This window comes from Salvia miltiorrhiza, chromosome 1 (assembly GCF_028751815.1).
Source record: "Salvia miltiorrhiza cultivar Shanhuang (shh) chromosome 1, IMPLAD_Smil_shh, whole genome shotgun sequence".
In the NCBI taxonomy this organism is placed as follows: Eukaryota; Viridiplantae; Streptophyta; class Magnoliopsida; order Lamiales; family Lamiaceae; genus Salvia; species Salvia miltiorrhiza.
The window spans coordinates 62,722,260-62,742,238 of NC_080387.1; the positions used below are offsets into that span (position 1 = coordinate 62,722,260).

The window sequence follows — 19,979 nt, forward strand, 5'->3', positions numbered from 1 at the left end:
TATAGCCTAATGTTAAAATAGTTAATGCCTAAGGCTAAGGCCACTGACATGGTTTTTAATTTTCTTTATTTAACACTAATTGTTAATTTATCAACCAAAAAAAAAAAGATTAGATGTGTTACCTACCTTCGAATGAAAACTTGATCATAACAGCCCAAAATATTACTTTTAAGCAAATTTGTTTTATTAAAACAGTCAAATTAATTTTATAAATCACCGATTCAAGAAATTTCAGTTCAACCCCTTGGGTTGCAGTTACTGGCAATAATACACTACCGTTGATCGAATTTCAAAATTTATAATCAATATGTTGTATATACCAGACAAATAAAAATAATTAACATTTAAGCTAGACATAAGAAGGCAGGAGCAGTAGTTCTCTTAAAAACCCTGAAAATCTGTTGGGAATTTTTTCTGGATTTTTACGAAAAATTGGACTAAGATGAATCATCTGAGCTGCAAAATCCCCAACTTGCCCTCACAAGCAAGAATCCACGACTGGGGGCGTTTATATATCAAGATGATCAAGATTGACAACATTTCCCGAGTTCTGTATGAGTTCTTTCCTGAAATCAACCTGGGAAAACAAGGCACTGCATCAAAACCTAGTCTTTTCCATCTTTAGAAATATGTGTTCTAATTTGCAGTCTCTACAATTAATATGCGACAAGCTTAGATTACAGACTGTTTTTGGGAGGAGATGTGACAAGCAAAGGGAGAAGTAGAAATAAACGCGTTCACGATTCACTTACTCGGGATCCCATGAGAGACGAGAAAACAACGTTGGCTTCTGCCACATCCTCTACTCTTAACTGCTTCAGAAGTCGAGTTTCGGGATTCAAGGTTGTTTCCCAAAGCTGTAAAGGCATCATCTCCCCCAGTCCTGCATTGTTTAACACCTATGAGTATACAAGGAGCAATGAAGAGTACAAATTTGATCACGAAGTCTTCTCACGAGTTTCTTTATTTTCACAAGAGGCAGCGACGTCTTATTGAGAACCTCCTTGGCTAACAATGATCATCAACATCTAATTAAGAAGTTAAATGTTTGAAACTATAGAAAGTTGAATGATCAGCTACCTTTAAATCTCTGAATGTTGTATGATGCGTTTGCAGGAAATGAACTTTGAAGTTTTCTGAGTTCTGCTTCATCATAACAGTAGTGCGCCTGCTTCCCCCTCTCAACCTGAACGTCGATACAGACATATCAGAAACTACTGAAACTTATGCGAAAGAAGCTCTGTCCCTTTTGTATTCAAATTCAGAGGAATAGTGCTCCTCAGAAATCGTCTTCAAAATACCTTGTATAGTGGAGGAACACCGACGTAGATGCAACCTTCATCAAACAAAGTTCTCTGCAGGCAATTGAATCCAAGTAGAACCAAATTACCAACATGATTCACAAAACATTGGGTCTCTTATATCTAGAATACGACCCTCCGTTGCATACCTGATACCTAAAGAAGAAGGTTAACAGCAATGTCCTTATGTGAGCACCATCTACGTCAGCATCCGTTAATATTATAATTTTGTGATAACGGAGCGCATCCTTCCGGAATTCTTCACCCTGACAGTACAGGGTACTCATTTAGCAGATGAAAGGTAAAGAGGTCGCCTCGTTATAACATTATAGAATAACAGAGCAAGATACAAATAGCATCTGAAAAACTAGCACCTTCACTCCAAGTCCCAAACCAAGTATTAGATTTTGAATCTCCTCATTTTTGTACATGGCAGCTTCATCTTTGCGTTCAATGTTCAAGATTTTACCTCGCAGAGGTAGCACTGCCTGGAAGATACCAACATGATTCAAAATTTCATTTGCTATTCAGGGAAGCTAACAGGACATTTTCAGAAGAATCCAAGAGACCATTGGGTGAATCCTTTTGAACATAGATTATGCTTCTTCCTATTTTACACTATCTGCTAATATTGTTAATATTTCAAAATTAACAATGCAAAAGAAATGATTCTAGAAATATGAATTCTAGTTCTTGCAACTGCAGATGATATTCAGCTCAAATGTGGTGGAGAAGCAATAAATAACCTGGAAATGACAGAAGTTAAAATGGAAGCTCTTTTATATGAATAAATCTCTTCCTTTTTGAAGGAAACAAGGCCAAATGGTGGAAAGAAAAAAAGAAAAAATGAAATTGCTATCACCTGAAATCGACGGTCACGGCCTTGTTTAGCACTCCCACCAGCTGAATCTCCTTCGACTATGAATATCTCTGAATTTTTTTTAAATGAATTAATGCTCTTTGCTGTAAGGTTATAGACTAAAAGAATACACGAGCATAAAAATGTACACCTGTAGACGTGTAGTACTAACAAAAGAATATAACCATACCAGCTTCTGCTGGATCGGTTGCAGAACAATCAGCAAGCTTTCCCGGAAGGGACGATGATTTTAAGACACTCTTTTGTCTCACCAATTCTCTGGCCCTCTTTGCCGCTAAAGCTGCCTAAAAAAAGAGATTATTACAATTTAAAGGGGAGGAAAAGAATGAAGAAATGAAATGAAAAGATCAATAAATGAGAATTCACCATAACAACAGCTTAGATAGATGCATTAAATATTACGGATGATGCTGAATATACCTTGAGAGCATTGAGGGACTTCGACAGAATTGCATCAAGGACATCAGGATGCAACTCCAAGGTACTCGGTAAGATATTCTAGAATAGATTGATCAACAATCTTCCTCACCTCCGGGTTTCCTAATCTCGTCTTTCAGTACAAAAAGATAAAAGTATGAGATAAAAATTACAGTTGGTATTTAATTAGAAAATCATAACATTTATAAGACAGGTTTCTCCTAGAAAATGATTTAAGCACTAATAGGGTAAGTGAGAAAGACACCTTTGTTTGTCCTTCAAATTCTGGATTTGGAACTTTCACAGAAATCACACAAGTCAGCCCCTCTCTTACATGTTCGCCACTTAAAGTAATATCCTTTTCCTGTAAATTGAAATCAAGCCTTTAGAGCAGATATATCAATTAAAAATAAAACCAGCAGAAAATATTAAAACAGATGTAGGATACCTTAATGACTTTAGACTTCTTTGCAAGATTGTTGAGGGTTCTTGTTAATGAAGCTTTGACACCATCAATGTGGGTGCCACCATCAACTGTTCTAATGCTGTTAGCATATCCTAACAATGTATCTGAATAAGAATCCGAACACCTGTATGAAGATCAACTAAGCGCAATTAACTTCCCAAACAAAGACAGGTAATTCACATCCTTCTTCACTCGACATTATTGTTTCTTTGTACTTAGCATGGCATCACAAGAAGGTTAAAGCAAAAGAAGGAATAAGAGATATAGGAAAAAGGAAACTTATAACTCTTTACCATTGAAGTGCAATATCAATTGATATCCCCTCTACTTCTTTTCTGAATCCCACAACTTCATGCAAAGGTTTCTGGACCAGACATATTACATGAACTGATAAAGCTTAATAATAGATAGCAGAAAGTTATTAAACCATACAGTAATTATTGAAACACTACCTTCAGATTCACTTTTGATATGGCTAATTAGCTTCAAGACTTTCAGTGAGAAATGAAATGAAAGTTATGAAACACTTGAGAAATTCAAGTGATCACAAGTACATCAAACTTTGCAGTAGTTACACTGCCAGTCAATCACAAAAGTGAAGCCATACAAACATCAAGCATACCTTATCAGTATTAAGCCACTTCACATATTCAATTAATCCTCCAGCATAGCTGTACTCATTATGCACCGTCTTCTCTGGGTCCACATCGTGCTTCTCAAGAGCAATTGTAACCTAACAATTGAAAAAATAAATTGTTAAGAATTGGCAATGTACAAGGACCACATTGGATCCACAATTAAAATGCTGAAATGTCCACAAAGACCACAACCAAGACCAGATGTGAAAACTAATGATATACCTCAGGATTTAGAAAAGCAAGCTCCCTGATTCTGCTAGATATTGTGTTGTAGTCAAACTCAATTTCTGTTGTAAATACTGTAGTAAAAGAAAGGCTAGTCAAATTATGTTTTTTAAGGAAGCATTGTTGAATCAAATTCAAAGAAATAATTACTGAGTCCTCCAGCACAAATAAACTAGTAAGTACTTTTTTTAAGAAAAAGATCAACCTTCTTTGTCTGGCCAAAAATGTATACGAGTCCCTTGATGGTCCTTCATATCAGCTGGAAGCTCACGAGAGACCAATTTTGCCATAGGCTTCCCACGGGAATATTTCTGCTTATACTCCTTACCGTTACGCCATATTGTGACTTCAAGGACCTGGCCACAAGCAAATAGAAGGATTGATAATTAAGTGAAGCTGATAAAAGCACTGATCTGCTGATATTGTGATAGTTAGAGGTTCAATTGTACCATATTTCATATGGTATGTATATTTCAACCTTCACCACACAATTCCAATTAGCACATACATACGACAGTCAACTATTTAGTGCCAAAATGATAAGTATTTTTCAAGCAAATATCTGACAGAAGCAATTATAGCATTGTTCAAATCCAACGAGGTAAGCTAAATGGAGAAGATGCGTCAAGAGTAGCAAAAACTGAAGAACTAGCACCTCTGACAAGGCATTGACAACTGATAAACCAACGCCATGTAGTCCACCAGATACACTATAACCACTACTGGTACCACCAAACTTGCCGCCAGCATGCAAAACCTGCAATGTTGATTTGCTCTATCATTTTTCACATTCAAAACAAAGATAATGCAATCTCAAATTTGGCTGGCATGTTTGAACTGTGAAAAGTCAAACAAAAATCTGTATTTCACAAAGAGAACACTTTTTTCCATCTAATCCGCTGGCTCCAACAAAAGCATGAGTACTCCTGCTTTTATAACTTTTCTTAGATAGCCTACGATTTTCGCTCATATTAGATATGAAGTGACGCAGAGGGCTCGCCATAAAAAAAATTCTAAGCAATTAATAACTGATAGTATGAAAAAGAAAATTTACCGTTAAGACAGTCTCCAAAGAAGACTTTTTTGTCGATGGATGCATGTCTGTTGGGATCTGTAATGCACAAATAAGTAACATAAATGAATCCTATATGAATCCACAGGCAGTGTGCACAAGTAGTATTCTTGTAGAACGCCTCAAAACAGATTCTTCAATGAATAGTGAATATACTAGAATAATGCATGTTGGACAAGTGAATACATATGCCAAGCTCAATCAACAATATCCTGTTATATTACATATCTGACCAAATTTTTGTAAGATTATTCTGCTATATCAAAAAATTTGTAAGATTATTAATGGTGATAATGTTGAAAAACAATATATTTCTACTTAACCATACAATTATACTCTAACAGCATAAAATCAGGCACATACCCCTCGTCCATTGTCAGTGATGCACACTGAATTGTCTGCAAGCAAAATGACATCAATCTTTGAAGCAAATCCAGCTTGTGCCTCATCAATAGCATTATCCAAGATTTCATAAACCTTGAAACAAAGCAACAACAGATTAAGTAACATAACACTAAGACGAACTTCCTCTGAATCAGCACAATGACTAGAAAAAATGGGCAGAGGATAAATGAACAAACCAGATGATGAAGACCACGAGATCCGGTGCTTCCAATGTACATGCCTGGTCGCTTCCTTACAGGGTCCAACCCTTCCAGTACCTAAGAGAACATCATGATTGCTACTTGGAAAGAGAAATTTCAAACCGAACTATACAACAAGATAGTTCAGTTATTACATGTTCGTCAAGGCAAGCAGTTCACCTGAATCTGTTCCGACCCATATTCTTTTGAGGCTTTACTCTCGCGAACAGCCTCGGTGCTGGAGCTTGATGACATGAATGCTCTTGGAATCACAGCATGACATGGCAAACAGTTGCTAGAAAGCTTCTTCAACCTATCACTAGCTCTAAAAAATAACAATAGATAGAGCTTAACAACAACAACAACAAAAAGAAACAAATTTACACTTATGAAAACATAAAAAGGTTATGAGCTATCACATTACTGCAAAACCCACGCACACCAACGCAAAACTATGCAAGTAAAAACTTGGCAGCGACCAATTTTTCTTCATAGAAACTAAAAACAACCCAAATTAAATTTTGAGAAAATGCGGTTAATCCTCAACTAAAAAACTAATATTTTTCAAACCCACAGATGAAACGCCAGTTGAAACACCTATACAAGCAAGCAAAAACAAAACCCAAAAAAGAAAATTACCTGCTGGTAAGAAGTATGAAAGAGGGCGTAGATAGAGAGAAAGAAGAGGATACGGCGAGAGTAGAGCGGGCGCGGGAATGAAAAGAATGAGTAGAAGAAGGAGAAAAGGCATAAAAACGAGAGGCCATGCGTTTAAGAGAAGTATTTGGCTTGAGAAGAAGGGCCATTCATAAATGGTTTTGGGTTTTCACTGTAAAATTTGTGGCGGTGTTCTTGTTTGGAAATTTGAGGTTTTGGGTTCAGGGTTTTAAGGGGTCGAGATTCTTGAGACTGAAGATAAAAACCTTCCTTCTCATTCTCACACTCTTTGGTTGGGGGGAAGGGATGAGACTTTTTTTTTTTTGTTCTCTTTTTTTTACTTCTTAAATTCAAAACCCTAGAAAAGTTTAAATTATTATTTTGTTCTTCTTTTACTAGTTTAATTATTGCAATACATGTTCTTCTTCGTTTGTAATTACATTATTAAATTTAAAGACAATAAATTACTTCAAATGAATCATACATCATGAACTCAAACTTAAAAACATGATGAACTCGTGCCTGAAACATTTGATCTCATGTAGTGATTTGAACCTGAAAATAATCATACATCATGATGGATTCATATCTAAGATATTTGATTTCATGCAGTGGCGCTGGCTCACCTCATGCATTTGGATTTGTGGTTTATGGAATTATTTGGTTATTATGCGGAATTGGATTATTAGAATTGTTTGTAATATTTATATTTAGTTTTAGGGTTAATTGCATCAAAATACCTGATCTTTTCCCAAAATTTGGTTTTTTGATAAACTTTTTAATTGTAGCAAAAATTTTAGCTACGTTTCAATTTATTGCAATGTCCGTTCCGCGTATATTTTCGGCCAAATCCATGCTGAGGTGGACCTCCGTAAAACTTAGGTGGCATGTCGTGTCGGGTAATAAAACATTGTCATCTCAAATCCATTGCAATAAATTGAAACGTAGCTAAAATAAATTGGCCGGAAATGAAAGGATTTGGCCGAAAATATACGCGAGACGGACATTGCAATAAATTGAAACGTAGCTAAAATTTTTGCTACAATTAAAAAATTTGTCAAAAAACCAAATTTTGGAAAAAGGTCCGGTATTTTGATGCAATTAACCCTTAGTTTTATGACATGTATTTATACTTTTTTTTTGACATAACATATGTAGTTATATTTTAAGAGGTGTTTTATCATATTCAAACTAGTTTTACTTGGATTTATATCCCGTTAAAAAATGAGATCATAAAATTTTTACTCTTGGATAAAAATACTCAATCATGCATCTTATAAATTAAAAATTTCCTAAAAAATTGTGGGTTGTGGACCTGCGATGGAAAGGGCTTGACTGAAAGAAAAGTTCGGGGCATTGCTTAGAAATAATTTGTTTGATAAAAAAAATATGAAAGCGTTGTTTTGTTTGATAATGATCCTTGTTTTTTTGTTTGATATATATATACTATCAGATTTACCAAATAATGCAGATCTATATAGAAGAGAAACGGCGTCGAAACATATGCAAAATCAATACAATATCATAATTGAAGATACCTCAAACCTACAACGCCATTTACAATTTGCATTACTTCAGCAGCTCTCAAATCAGAAAAATATACATTCCTAAAATCAGACAGTTGGCAAACAAGATATACAATATTATTACTAATATGTAGGAACTATAATCCTTTAATTACAAGTTAAGCTCTATGCTTCCAAAACTACAACACTTGCCTCCGATAAACAAACACAGCATTAATCCCATGCCGCAGCGATAAACATTCACACTAAGGGTGCCGTCCGTTCCTACAAAATTCATCAAAAATCACCATTGAACTGTTACACGACTGCAGCGAATATATCACCTAGCAACGAAGTTGCAAAAACGACTCCCTGCTCAAGAGTAACACGACTGCATATGATTGGTTCGCAACGTACCTCATAGAATGTGTATGAGACCCAACAACGGCTCCTCTGGTAGCGCTAGGGCGCCTGCTCCGTTCTTGCTCCTTGCCGGTGCGCACAGCAGCGACCTCCTTCTCCATGGCAGCTACTTCTCTCCGCATCTTCTTGGCCTCGACTTCCATTGCCTTGTTCAACATTTCTACCCTTTTGGCCAGCATCTGAGCAATTTACCATGGGAGAACAGTTCAGAGAGAGTGGGTAGGGGGTGCGGGGTATGAAAACAACCAATTTAGCTATCACCAGACCTCAATCGCGTCATCTTTGTCCTTCAAGCTCTGATCTTTCTCGTGGCAAGATTTCCGCAGTGTAATAACCTCTTTCTGCAGCATATCGTATAGCATCCCAGAAACGCAGTCTTCATATCCATTTGCCAGCTTTTCAGTTAAGATAACTCCATTCCCGTTCTCACAAGGATGAGTTATTCCATTGTTTGGTGGGGTGTCTTTGCCGTTGGTGAGTCGACTATCTTTCTCATTCATATCCATTATCCTCATATCACCATTGGATTGCTCGCCATCACTTTCAAATGAACTTGACGAATTTTCCTGCTTTAACAATGAACTCGCGTTAATGATCCGGGACGACTGCTGATAAGCTCCCTTTTCTAGACAGAATGCCATTCGATGATGGTCTCGACAAGTTCTCTGATCCACCAAGTGATTGCCTGCGCAAAGCTCCATTGCTCGTACTTCTTCCTTGTGATGCAGTACGGTTTATACCATTTGGATACCCTTTAAGCCTTTCCTCCAAAACTTTAAAGCGTAAATGGTATTTTTCCTGGTAGTATACAAATAAGATTGAGATCAGATCAATATCGGAAATTATTGCAGCAGAAAGAACTAGGATTATCAGTATCTTCACCTTCAGTTGTGCTTCCGCCTTAGCAGCACGCTCCGCAATCGCCAGCTTATCTTTCAGCTGCTGCATTTCTCCCTGTTTCAGTCCCATTTTAAGTCCAAATTAATTAGTGTGTGGTACTAGCATGCTATTCAACAGGATTAATCAGCTAAATTACATATACCTAAGCATTATATTATCATTTTAATCAGCAAGAAACTGTTTATAATGAGGTGAAGCAGGGGAACCTGATAGAATTTTCTTTCTTCGAGCCACTGCTTTACTGGCATTACTTTGTCACTGGCATCTTTCCAATCGTTAGCAACAACAACAGCGACACGGTTTGCTGACACCTTAGCACGTGCTAGTTCACGGTCTAGAATTCTTTTCTCTTCCTGTTCAAGCTTTGCAATTAGCAACACCTCAAGAAAAACACAACAAGCCTCAAACTAAAAAGCATCAAACTAAGCATTTTTGGTATAAGATAAACAGAGACAGTAGGAGTTTGTCACGCACATTTATTTCTTGCACTTTTTTCTGGTATTCACGCACAGCATTGGCAGCAGCACCGCCAGCCAAAACAGCCTCCTCAAGCTCACGAACGGTTTGCGTCAGCTTCTCGACTTCAGAAACCTTTTGTCTGTGCATTTTGTCCAATATTTTATTCTCTTCCTGATGTGATATCATAAGCGTATGTATCACAAATCAAAACCAGAACCTAATATTATACATTTACCAGCTTTCTTGTAAAGATAAAATGGTCCTAAAGTTGACGAACCTGGCATATCTCAATCTGTTTACCCAAATCCTGGTTTTTGTTCTGCAAATCATCAACCATGGATGCTTTTGCTAGAGCCATTTGAACCGTGCGTTCTGCTTCTAACAGAGCAGCCTCTTTAGATTTAGTAAGTCGATCGAGAGCTCTGTTGTCTTCCTGTAGCTTTGCTACCTAATAAACGCAACATTTAGTATTTTTAGTTAGAAACCTTTATGGCTCCATCTTAAAATACAGCAGTAATAGAGGTCCCTCTGCGGACTAAGATTTAGAAAACTAAATGCTAGAGGAATTCAAAGTGGCCCAGTTGAGCACCTCCATTCTGGTAAGCTTTAACTCGGCCTCCAGAGGTGCGATGATTGCCTCAATGGGAGGCATCTCATCATCTTTCTGTGCGGCATGCACTCTTCGAAGAGTGGCTTCTGCAGCAAATTGTGCGGCCAGAGCAGATTTTTTCTCCTCATTAATTTTCTTGATTTCTAGATTCTGTAATTCACAAGGAATAATATAACCTTATTTTCAATGAAAGTTATAATTTAAAATTTCAAAAACGGAATACTATGAATTCAGAAACTGTTGCCATACCTTGCTTTCAAGTTGCGATTCTGCTGCTTTTAACTTCGCATCTACTTTCTTAAGCTCCTCAGTAAGCTACAGAAACATAATAACGTTTTATGAGACCTTCCCCGAAAAAATAAGCGAGTTATTTATGTTCGTGAACATAATTAAAAGACCACCACACGAATAGTGAAAAGAGCGACAGTCAAGAGGAAAAAACACCACTTGTAAATAGTAATGAGTGCAAAATAGTTATTCATGAGAAAAACTGTTAAGAGGCTGTTCTTGAATATTCTGTTCTGAGAATCAATGCCAAACAATTTTAGGCCTACACCAAGAACATATGGCACAGTAAACAACAACAACAAACTACACACCAATCAACAGCTTATTAGTGAACAAAAGCTTCAACCACATCCACTTCCTCGAAATCTAAGCTTCCAACCCCCATGTCACGTCAAAGATATTATTCAAAAATAAACAGTTGCAGAGTTTTCATTTATTACTTTAGAGGAACTGTAGATGAATGTCTTATAACGTGGCCATTTTTTCAGTTAGTCCCCCGACTTAGCAGCATATGTCCACAAAATATGAAAAATCCAACATTATATATGTAAGTGTACCTCTTCAACTGCCTTCTCCTTGAGGCGTTCTGAATACTTTAATGCTTTGATTTCTGCTTGCGATTCTCCCAATTCTCGGTCTTTCTCTGTGCATTGCAATATTATTTAATAAGAATCCACAGACCAATATATACTGCTTTATCACTGGGGAAAACATATTTGTGCTAAATCATGCTCTCCTTAAATTAATTAACCTAAAGGCTAATTTGGAGTTCAGAATCTTCAGGAATAATTGAACAGCACAAACTTCAAGTGTTTGAACCTTTCCAGCAATTTTACACCATACTAAATGCAAGATATTCTTGGGACCATGTTTTCTGTTCATATGGAGAAAGAAAAGCATATGGATATTGCCATTGGTGAAACATTAGTGGTCCTCACTGCCTTCAATGAGAGGGCTGAAATGTAACACATATCTTTATTTCAAGCACAGACTATTCACTTTAGCATCTAGCAATTTATCATAAACAGCAATTTTAGATTATATATTTTCACAACTGCGGTACTCTACAAGGACCATTGCAGCCGAATGTTTCACAACAAATCCAAATCCGCAATCTTAAAATCTCAATCCAATTGCTGCTCAAAATCCTTACTTAGAAAGTTCAACAGATCAAGGACCACAACAACTAAGGGGAGAGAGGATGAATTGGCTTGATGAGCCGATAAAGCCAAACAATATATTTCTAATTAAAATAAATGATAGGACGCTCAAAATGTGTGCAGTGCACTATCTTTAATATGGAAATGATTCAAATCAAATAAACCCCATAAGCAACATGCAGTGGGGACTAGAGAATTGACTTTACGTTCACTCATTCAGAGCAAAAGGTCCACAGCCCACACAACCAACCACATGCTGCACCCGTTTCTTTTTCTTTTTTTCTTTCTATCCCTATCTTTAGCTATACGTAACACAGTCGCTACCTGTATTTAACAAGAAAATCTAGCTTAAAATACCCTATGCCCACAGCACATAATTAGACTGCTTTATTTTGGTACTAAAAATAACTTTAAATATTCGACTTCAGATCAAGAAAACATTAATCAAAATGCAACTTGTAACCATTCAAATGATCTTGATAAAATAAAAAGGATATTAAGAAAAAAGAAAGCTATTCCGCTCAAAAAAGAAAAAGAAAAAGAAAAAAGAAAGCTATTATAGCACTTCCAACTGAAGGGAGGAAAGAATAACCTTTTCGAATGAGGAAAACATCATATTCATATTTCTCTTAGTACAGTATGCTTTCTGGGTAAAGATATCGCGTTGTGTTAATGCTCAAGTAGATTACCGGAATGATTAACTAGACCACAAATTTATCTCATAACAAATTAATTGTTCAACTCTGTGCTAGTGGTTTAAATTTCGTATCTTTAAAATCAGAATTTAATTATCAGAGCCCTAAAATTGAAAAATGAAAATGTACGCCATTGGGATGTTGGGGAAAAGGGCCAAGAAAGAAAAAAAAACTGATTTTCAACCAAATTAAGTGCCTTTGACTTGCAAATCACTGAATTGGCAACATAAAAGAATAAATTAAATCGAGATACCCGCAATAGAAAAAATAAACTTTAACCAAATTTCAACCAATTCCACCGAGAAACAGAGATAGCATTCAAAATAATCAGCAGACGCGAACACACAACGACATATACCTCGAACTTCGTTTTCAAGGCGAGTGAGCTCGACGCGCACGGGATCAGAGCCATGCAAGAGAGTAATGATGTCATCCGCCTCCGAGCCAGCTCGGGAGATGGCGGCAGCTGGCTTCTTCTTAGCCTTGAAGGAGGCCGACGACGTCAGCTTGGGCGCCTCAGCTTCTCCATTGACGCCATTTTGATAACTCCCCATCTTAATCACAAAATTAGACTCACTCGCTGAGATCGAATTGGAAGCTACAATAACTCAATAATCGAAACCCCCCAAAAATCGGAAGACTGTTTCGCAGCACAATAAGCTCCTGGCTCGTTTCTACGGCTTCAGAAAGGAATCCTTGGTCCTGTATGTATATGCGTTTGCGCGTCCGTGTGTATGTCAGCAGAGTGTATTTATTGTATCTGCAGAGAGAGAGAGGGTGTGGCAGTGTGTGGCGTAGAGTGAGAAAGTGGTGGAGAGGTTTGATTGTGGGGTTTATATAGAGAGAGGGAGAGGCAGTTTAGGCGGGGTTTTAATGAGGCAGCCCAATTACCCAAATTAATACGGGTTTCTATCTTCTGTGTTGCATCTCCACTTCATTTCATTTCTCCTTTTTTCCTGCTCCACATGGCCGCCAAGCACTACTTAATGTCTTCTTTTTATTTGCAAATTTATCTTGAAAAATAAAATACTAGTAATAAATATTTATTTGTTTTTTCTTACTTTTTTTATAAAATAAAATTTCACATTTTTCTCCTTCTTTAAACTTCAATTATAATAATAGTACGATTTTCAATTTGATTTGATTTGATTCGTACAGTTTTTAAAAAATCAAATCTAAACCGTAAATCATAACTTTTTAAAAATATAAATTAAATTATATTTTAAAATCATAAATTAAAACAAATCACACGCAGGTTGACCCAATTTGATTTATGATTTAAATATAATTATAAATATTCGTATTAAAATGTAAATTAAATGTATTGTGGAATATATGTTACCGTGACATCTTTATGAATAACGTCATTTTTCTTATGAAGATGTGTCTCTCTTTTTTTAGGAGTCGTGAAGATGTGTCTGAAATTGCCGCGTGGATTTTTCTGCTGTTAGAAAATTGGCCTTTGGATATTATTGAACGTTGTGCACTAAACTGCTAAATACTATGAAGATTAAAAAGCGCGACATTCATCATTATGAAAAGAAAAGTTTAAAAGTCGTGACATTTTTTAACGTTATTATCTTCTTAAATTTGTTTATATTTCCCAAAGTCTTAAATACGCATCTTTTGTGTAAAAATGAGACATCTCGAATTTAATCCCATTAGTCATACTCATACAATAAAGTGATAAAGATTCAAGTAGAAACTCAAATATGTATATTCCTTTAACTCAAAATAATATAACGACTAGTATAAAGTATACTTAAATATATATATATATAGAGAGATAGAAAGGTTAAACAAATAATGATAAATATGTAGAGAATAGAGAATTAATCTGGAGCATCCAAATCTGCCAATCCAAGGGTCCGATTTTCTTTTAATTATTTTCCATAATTATAGCCGAAAAGGCTACATATATATGTAATTGAACAATTCTATGCAGCCATTAATTAAGATTTACAAATATTTAATTATCCTATTATTTTGGAAAGATTTTATTCATCCATATCTTTTAAGTTTTTCTATCGGTGCAACCACGTCTGACATCTTTCACGCTAATCTGTTAAAACTTAAGAAAAGTATACACAATTGACAACTTCAAATTTATTACTCAGGTGTTCATAATTTTTTAATGCTTGTTCGAAATATTTTGATCCAAATTTTTTTCACGCTAATCTCTTAAAACTTCAGAAAATTATACACCGTTGACAACTTTAAATATATTACTAAGGTGTTCGTAATTTTTGTACGCTTGTTCAAAATGCTTTATGTTAACTATTTTATGTTAGTAAGATAAATTCAAATAGTTTTTTTAGGTGTTCGTAATTGTTTAAACCGTGTTCAAAATATTTTATATTAAAAAAATGAAAAAAAAATAGATTTCATAGCAGAAACGAAAATAAAAGCGATTCGTCAATAACATAAATGAACATAACACAGTTTATAAATGAACAAAACATAATATCTAAATGAACAGATATATTCGGATTTATTGGACGCACCCAAAATTCTAAAATTGCTCATTCAATCCGTCGAAAAGAAAATAGAAGCGACGAACAGAAAATATCAGTGCAAAATTCTAAAATTGCTCATTCAAAGTCATGGCTGAACACGACCTCCTTCCACACTCTGGCTTTCGCATAAATCCGCTCACAACAAGAAATATATGTTCAGATTTGTTCCCTTTTTTAGGCTGGTTCAAAGTGGAGCCCTAATTCTCTTCTCTTCCTCACTTTAGTGCCTTGGCCATGAATTTGCGATGGGATCGCCGCTGCTAAGTTCTCCAGCGCCGCCGTGGATTAGATGTTCCAGTGATGTTGTCTCATCTCTCTAATGAAGCCAAGGTCGCGACTGCTTCATCGATTTGGGGAGAGGGGGTCCGATGAGTTGCAGATCCGCAAATAGTCATCGTCCCTCTCTCTGCAATTCAGTGACGTCGTCACCCAGGAGTGTTGAGATGTCGTCGCCTGTTTCTCTGTTGCACGCCCCTCTCATGGGTCTGCCGTCCGACGACTCGTCTCTTCGTCTCCTCGAAATCTCAATCGAAACTTTACATTTTGCTAGTAGGTGGACAGTAAATGGAGGAGACGAAGACAATAAATGGGAGTAGATCTCGGGATTTGCAGTTTTTACTAATTTACAAAGTTACTCAAATGCCCTAATTGTAATTAAAATATAATTTCAAACAATTGTTATGCTAATTAAAATTTGGTAGCATATTTGGTTTAAGCCACACAATTGAGTAGTTTTAAGGGATGAGATTTAATCTCTATTCTCTCTCTCTCTCTCTCTCTCTATATATATATATATATATCTAATTTAACACTTTATTTGAGGAAATACGTTGACAATTTATAGACCAATCAGCCAAACCTTAAAGTTAAATCCAGCACCTAACAAAATGATGTGTCGGAATTTTTAAGGAAAAATAACAATCTGAAAAAAAATAGGGTAATAACGTAATCATTTCCTACTCCAATGCATGCATATTTGCAGCATACGAAATTCAATATGCCCCACTTCTTTTAGCATAAAATTAAATCTCACGCAATTTTTTCACAGAAAAGCATATGAACAAGTCATTTTCTAACGATGACGAATCGGTAATGTGACATAACAACGGCAACATTTTTGTTCACGATGATCGGTCGCAGCTCACAACAACTCGTGGTCCATTGTCTAAAGTTGCTGCAATTAATTTACCGTTGCAGTTATCAAATAAAAACAACAGAAGCTAAAGAAAAACAATAAATGTGCTTTTGCTTTAATTGATTAATGCCAAAAAGGATATATTAGACAATAAAGAGGGAAATAGTACCACTTAAGCAATCGGTCCTACTTCTGTAATCACAACTTTTCAGCTTTTTTTTTACATATATGGAGTATAATTTTTAATCTCGTCGTAATCCGATTTATCTTCCAAGATGTAAACTAATGATTTAGTTTGATGAGGTCTTGTTTACATCACATTTTTGTGTTTTATGGAGTATTGTATAACGAGTATTTTATTAAATATGATTATGTTAAAATATGTAAGTATGCAATTGGAAATTATTTTCAAATAAATTGGTTACTAAAAAAATTTGATAATGAGAAAAAAGTCTCAATTCAAACAAAAAACAATAAGTTGTTTACATTTTTTTACAAAAGTATGCCATTTGATTTTCTTTAGATTTTTTTTTTCTCAATTATTGTGATGAGTAATGACTAGCGTATCATGATACTATGAAATTTTGTCATCAATAAAATCCTAGCCCATTATTTTGTTCGTATTATAAATGATGAGACATTTTGAAGAAGTCAAGGGGTACTAAACCAATTAGCGATCGTTAATAATAATGAAAAGAGCAAGTTACAATCAACATTAGACGGATCATTATGGGACGATTAGTTGAAGAAACACAATCATGTGCTTAAAGAAGACTTTAAATGGGCATAAATGTATGCATCCAACACAATAAACAACTATATATATTTTGTACTTATATATTATAAAGTGTAATAATTTATGTGTCCACGTTGATCAAACACGAATATGATTGATTAAAGATGTGCTCGACATAAATACAACACAATTTATACAAACATAAGTACAAATACATACAGACACACAAGCACAAAAGTGACACGATAATGATACGTCCAATTAAAGCATCATTTAATACTTCATGTATTAAATGACGCAATTCCTAACTATGAAATAAAAAATATATAAATATTGGAGTATCGTGTTATACGAACACGACACAATATTACCATGTTTTTACTGTATTGACACGGTCAGACTGGACACTAATTAGTTAATTCATGCATGATCATATCATATTTTGACGTGGTGCCAAAATCAGTCCCAATATTTAAAAATTATACCAAAAAGTACTTACGAAGATTTTGAATCGTTGTGTGTATATTCATAATCATGTCATTCTCCTGAATTCTCATTAAAAAAATTTGGCATATTTTCAAAATTTATATATACATAGTAATCATTCATAAAAATATAATAATCATATTTTGAAGATCCGGGCAGCGATTAAGTAGTAGTAGTATGATTTTGGGAAATGATAGAGAATGAGAGGTATCCAGGCAGCATGAATGAATCACGTGAGTGATGATCCAAAATGAAGGGAGTAATAATGAAGTGGGGGAGAGCAACATGCTAACTAGAGTGGGTGGAGGTACATGGAATCATAGCAGCTGGAAAAGCAGGGGCAAAATTGGAAAGCGGGCAGGGAAAGCAAACAAGCTCACATGCCAGAAAGCGTAGAGAGGCGCACATGCGATGCCTTGAAAACAGAAAGCGTCATTCCTAATTTCATGCCCCAATTTTGGGTCCCTTTTTTTTTTTTTTTTTTCTTTCTATTTCTACTATCCTCATCCACTTATCCTCTCCCACACGCACTCCCAAACTAACCCCCACCATTTATTTCAATTCAATAAATATTTAATGTAATACTATCATTTACTTACTAACATTTAGTGTAAAATTGGGATGTCGAAAAATGATAGTACTAGTATTTGGTTATTGTTAAATGTTAATGATGACCTTCAAGATTTTGAACACACTAGTACTAGTCATAATTATGTGACCGAGTGCTAACAAATCATGTGTCGAATGATGTCAATTTTTTTGGGTATTTGATAATTGGAATTATGCTAGGTGACGTGAGTTGTTGAAAGAGTGAAAGTTGAAAACTCATTGCCGAAAATGAAATTGCATTTGGACAACGGCTAGCAACTTTAATTGCTATTAGAAGTATTATGTATGTCATTTGGTTATCTAATTCGAACACCAAATTTGAAGTTCAAAATAAAACATAAGCTCCTACCCATCCAAAGCCAAACCAAAAAATAAAATAGAAACAATAATATTTCCGACAAATAGATCAAAATGTTAAGACATTCGCATAATTGAGAGATGGATGATTATTAGGACGCGCATGCTCCTCATTTGTTGCAGATGAGAAATGCGTACGGTAAGGACCAATAATGGACAGTTCAGATATTGTACAGTGTTATATGTATTCTGTGGGACACAAAAATGGTATAGCTGTGCTTAATGTATGATGGAAAATATAGTGACTAATTATTTGATAGACAATATTGCGTGAACCATTAAAGACACAAAAACACTGCAGGTGGAGATTTAATGGAAATATTAATGCATTTTTTTCGTAGGACCAGTATAAACTTTTCAATAATTGAAACCAAACTTTCGAATTCTCACAATAACCATATTTTCATCAATTTTTCTTTCCATCAAAATTTAAACAACTTGGCCTCATGGCATTGGCAAGTGATTAATTTAAATATTGCAAGTGACAGGCGAAAACAAAAGCTCAGAGATACAGACTACAGTGTGTGTGTGTGTTTGAGAGAGAGAGAGAGAGAGTCAAAGCACTCATGTAATTATAACTATTCCAATAATGCTTAGAGCATCCGCAATGAGGACCCGATAAGGGGGACTCGAGTCACCCCCAAGATCGGGTCACCCACTGCAGCCTCAGGTGACACGAGGCGGACCCGATAGAACGGGGCAGACTCGATGGGTGAAACGGCGGACGCGTACTTTGCACGCGACGATTTTAAAAACAATAATAATAAATAAATTCGAATTTTGAAAAATTTGGACGCTGGATTGGACCGTTTTTTTTTTTTGTTTCTTTCCAAATTTTTGGTCAATTGACCGATTTTAATTTTTTTTTTCTTTTTTTCCTCTTCTATAAAATCTCCTCTTCTTGTCCTTCTTCTTCATTTCTCATATTCCACTTCTTCTCTCTATTTCTCTCACAAAAAAAAAAAAATGGATCCACACAATCCTAATTCGTACGATTCAAATTGGGTACCCAACCTCTCCGATGAGTACCACCCCGATTTAGCCGGTATTAACTTGGAGGAGGAGCCTCGTCCAAGTGAAGGAGGTGTCCCACCGGCCGCCGCCCACAGTGCGTCGAAGCTAAAGAAAGGCGGGCGGCGGAAGGCTATGGCCTTCAAGGAGAAAGCGTCGGAGAGAGAACCGCAGGAGGGAAAGACCATTCGACACACATACACCCCCGAGGAGACGGACCTTATTGTTCGTATTTGGGCGGAGGAGATGAACGACTCCATCCGGGGTGTCGATCAAAAAGCGAGGCCTAGAGAGGGTGAACGCCGTCCTCTGCCTTGGCTTGAAGCCCCGCCAAATAAAGGGACACTTCGCCCGAGTGGCCCATGAAGTGAAGTTGTGGGAGAATGTTTGGGTGGAGGTTTGCGCGAAGTGGCCTTCCGGACACTCCGACTACATGCTCCAGCAAAAGGCCCAAGTCATCTTCCAAGCAAGGAGCCCAACTAGCGGCGCCTTCAACTACTAGAATGCATGGAGGCTGCTCCGGATCAACCGGAGATTCAAGTCCATGTACCTTGAGGGCGACATCCATTCCTCCAAGAGGACGAAGACGTCAGAGACAGGGGACTTCACTACCTCGGTGTCGAGCGAGGAGATCACGTCTTCCCGGCCGACTGGAAACAAGGCGGCGAGAGCGGCGAAGGGGAAAGGAAAGGCGTCGCAAAGCTCCGGGCCTCCATCCGAATACGTGGAGAGGATGAACAGGTTGGACGAGAACATCAAACAAATGATGGCCGAGGTCGCCAAGTCCAACGAACTCAAGCAGAAGATGCACAACGACCAGATTTTATTCATGAAGACCGACGACATGAG

The 19,979-nt window shown here is 36.4% G+C and overlaps 1 protein-coding gene and 1 pseudogene across 1 annotated transcript; both read right to left on the bottom strand.

Moving 5' to 3' along the window:
- Nucleotides 1–177: 177 nt before the first annotated feature.
- LOC131002955 (DNA gyrase subunit B, chloroplastic/mitochondrial-like) lies at nt 178–6,566 on the bottom strand. The gene is given in 22 exon segments (XM_057929446.1): nt 178–577; nt 753–883; nt 1,081–1,186; nt 1,302–1,355; nt 1,451–1,567; nt 1,676–1,789; nt 2,164–2,231; nt 2,351–2,465; nt 2,602–2,661; nt 2,663–2,731; nt 2,864–2,962; nt 3,047–3,188; nt 3,358–3,428; nt 3,687–3,797; nt 3,925–4,001; nt 4,133–4,283; nt 4,583–4,684; nt 4,982–5,038; nt 5,363–5,476; nt 5,581–5,661; nt 5,764–5,908; nt 6,223–6,566. Coding segments are annotated over 22 exon segments (2,220 nt in total). The 5' UTR covers nt 6,390–6,566; the 3' UTR covers nt 178–508.
- A 1,176-nt stretch (nt 6,567–7,742) lies between these two features.
- LOC131002977 (microtubule-associated protein 70-2-like) lies at nt 7,743–13,116 on the bottom strand (annotated as a pseudogene).
- Between the last annotated feature and the right edge of the window lie 6,863 nt (nt 13,117–19,979).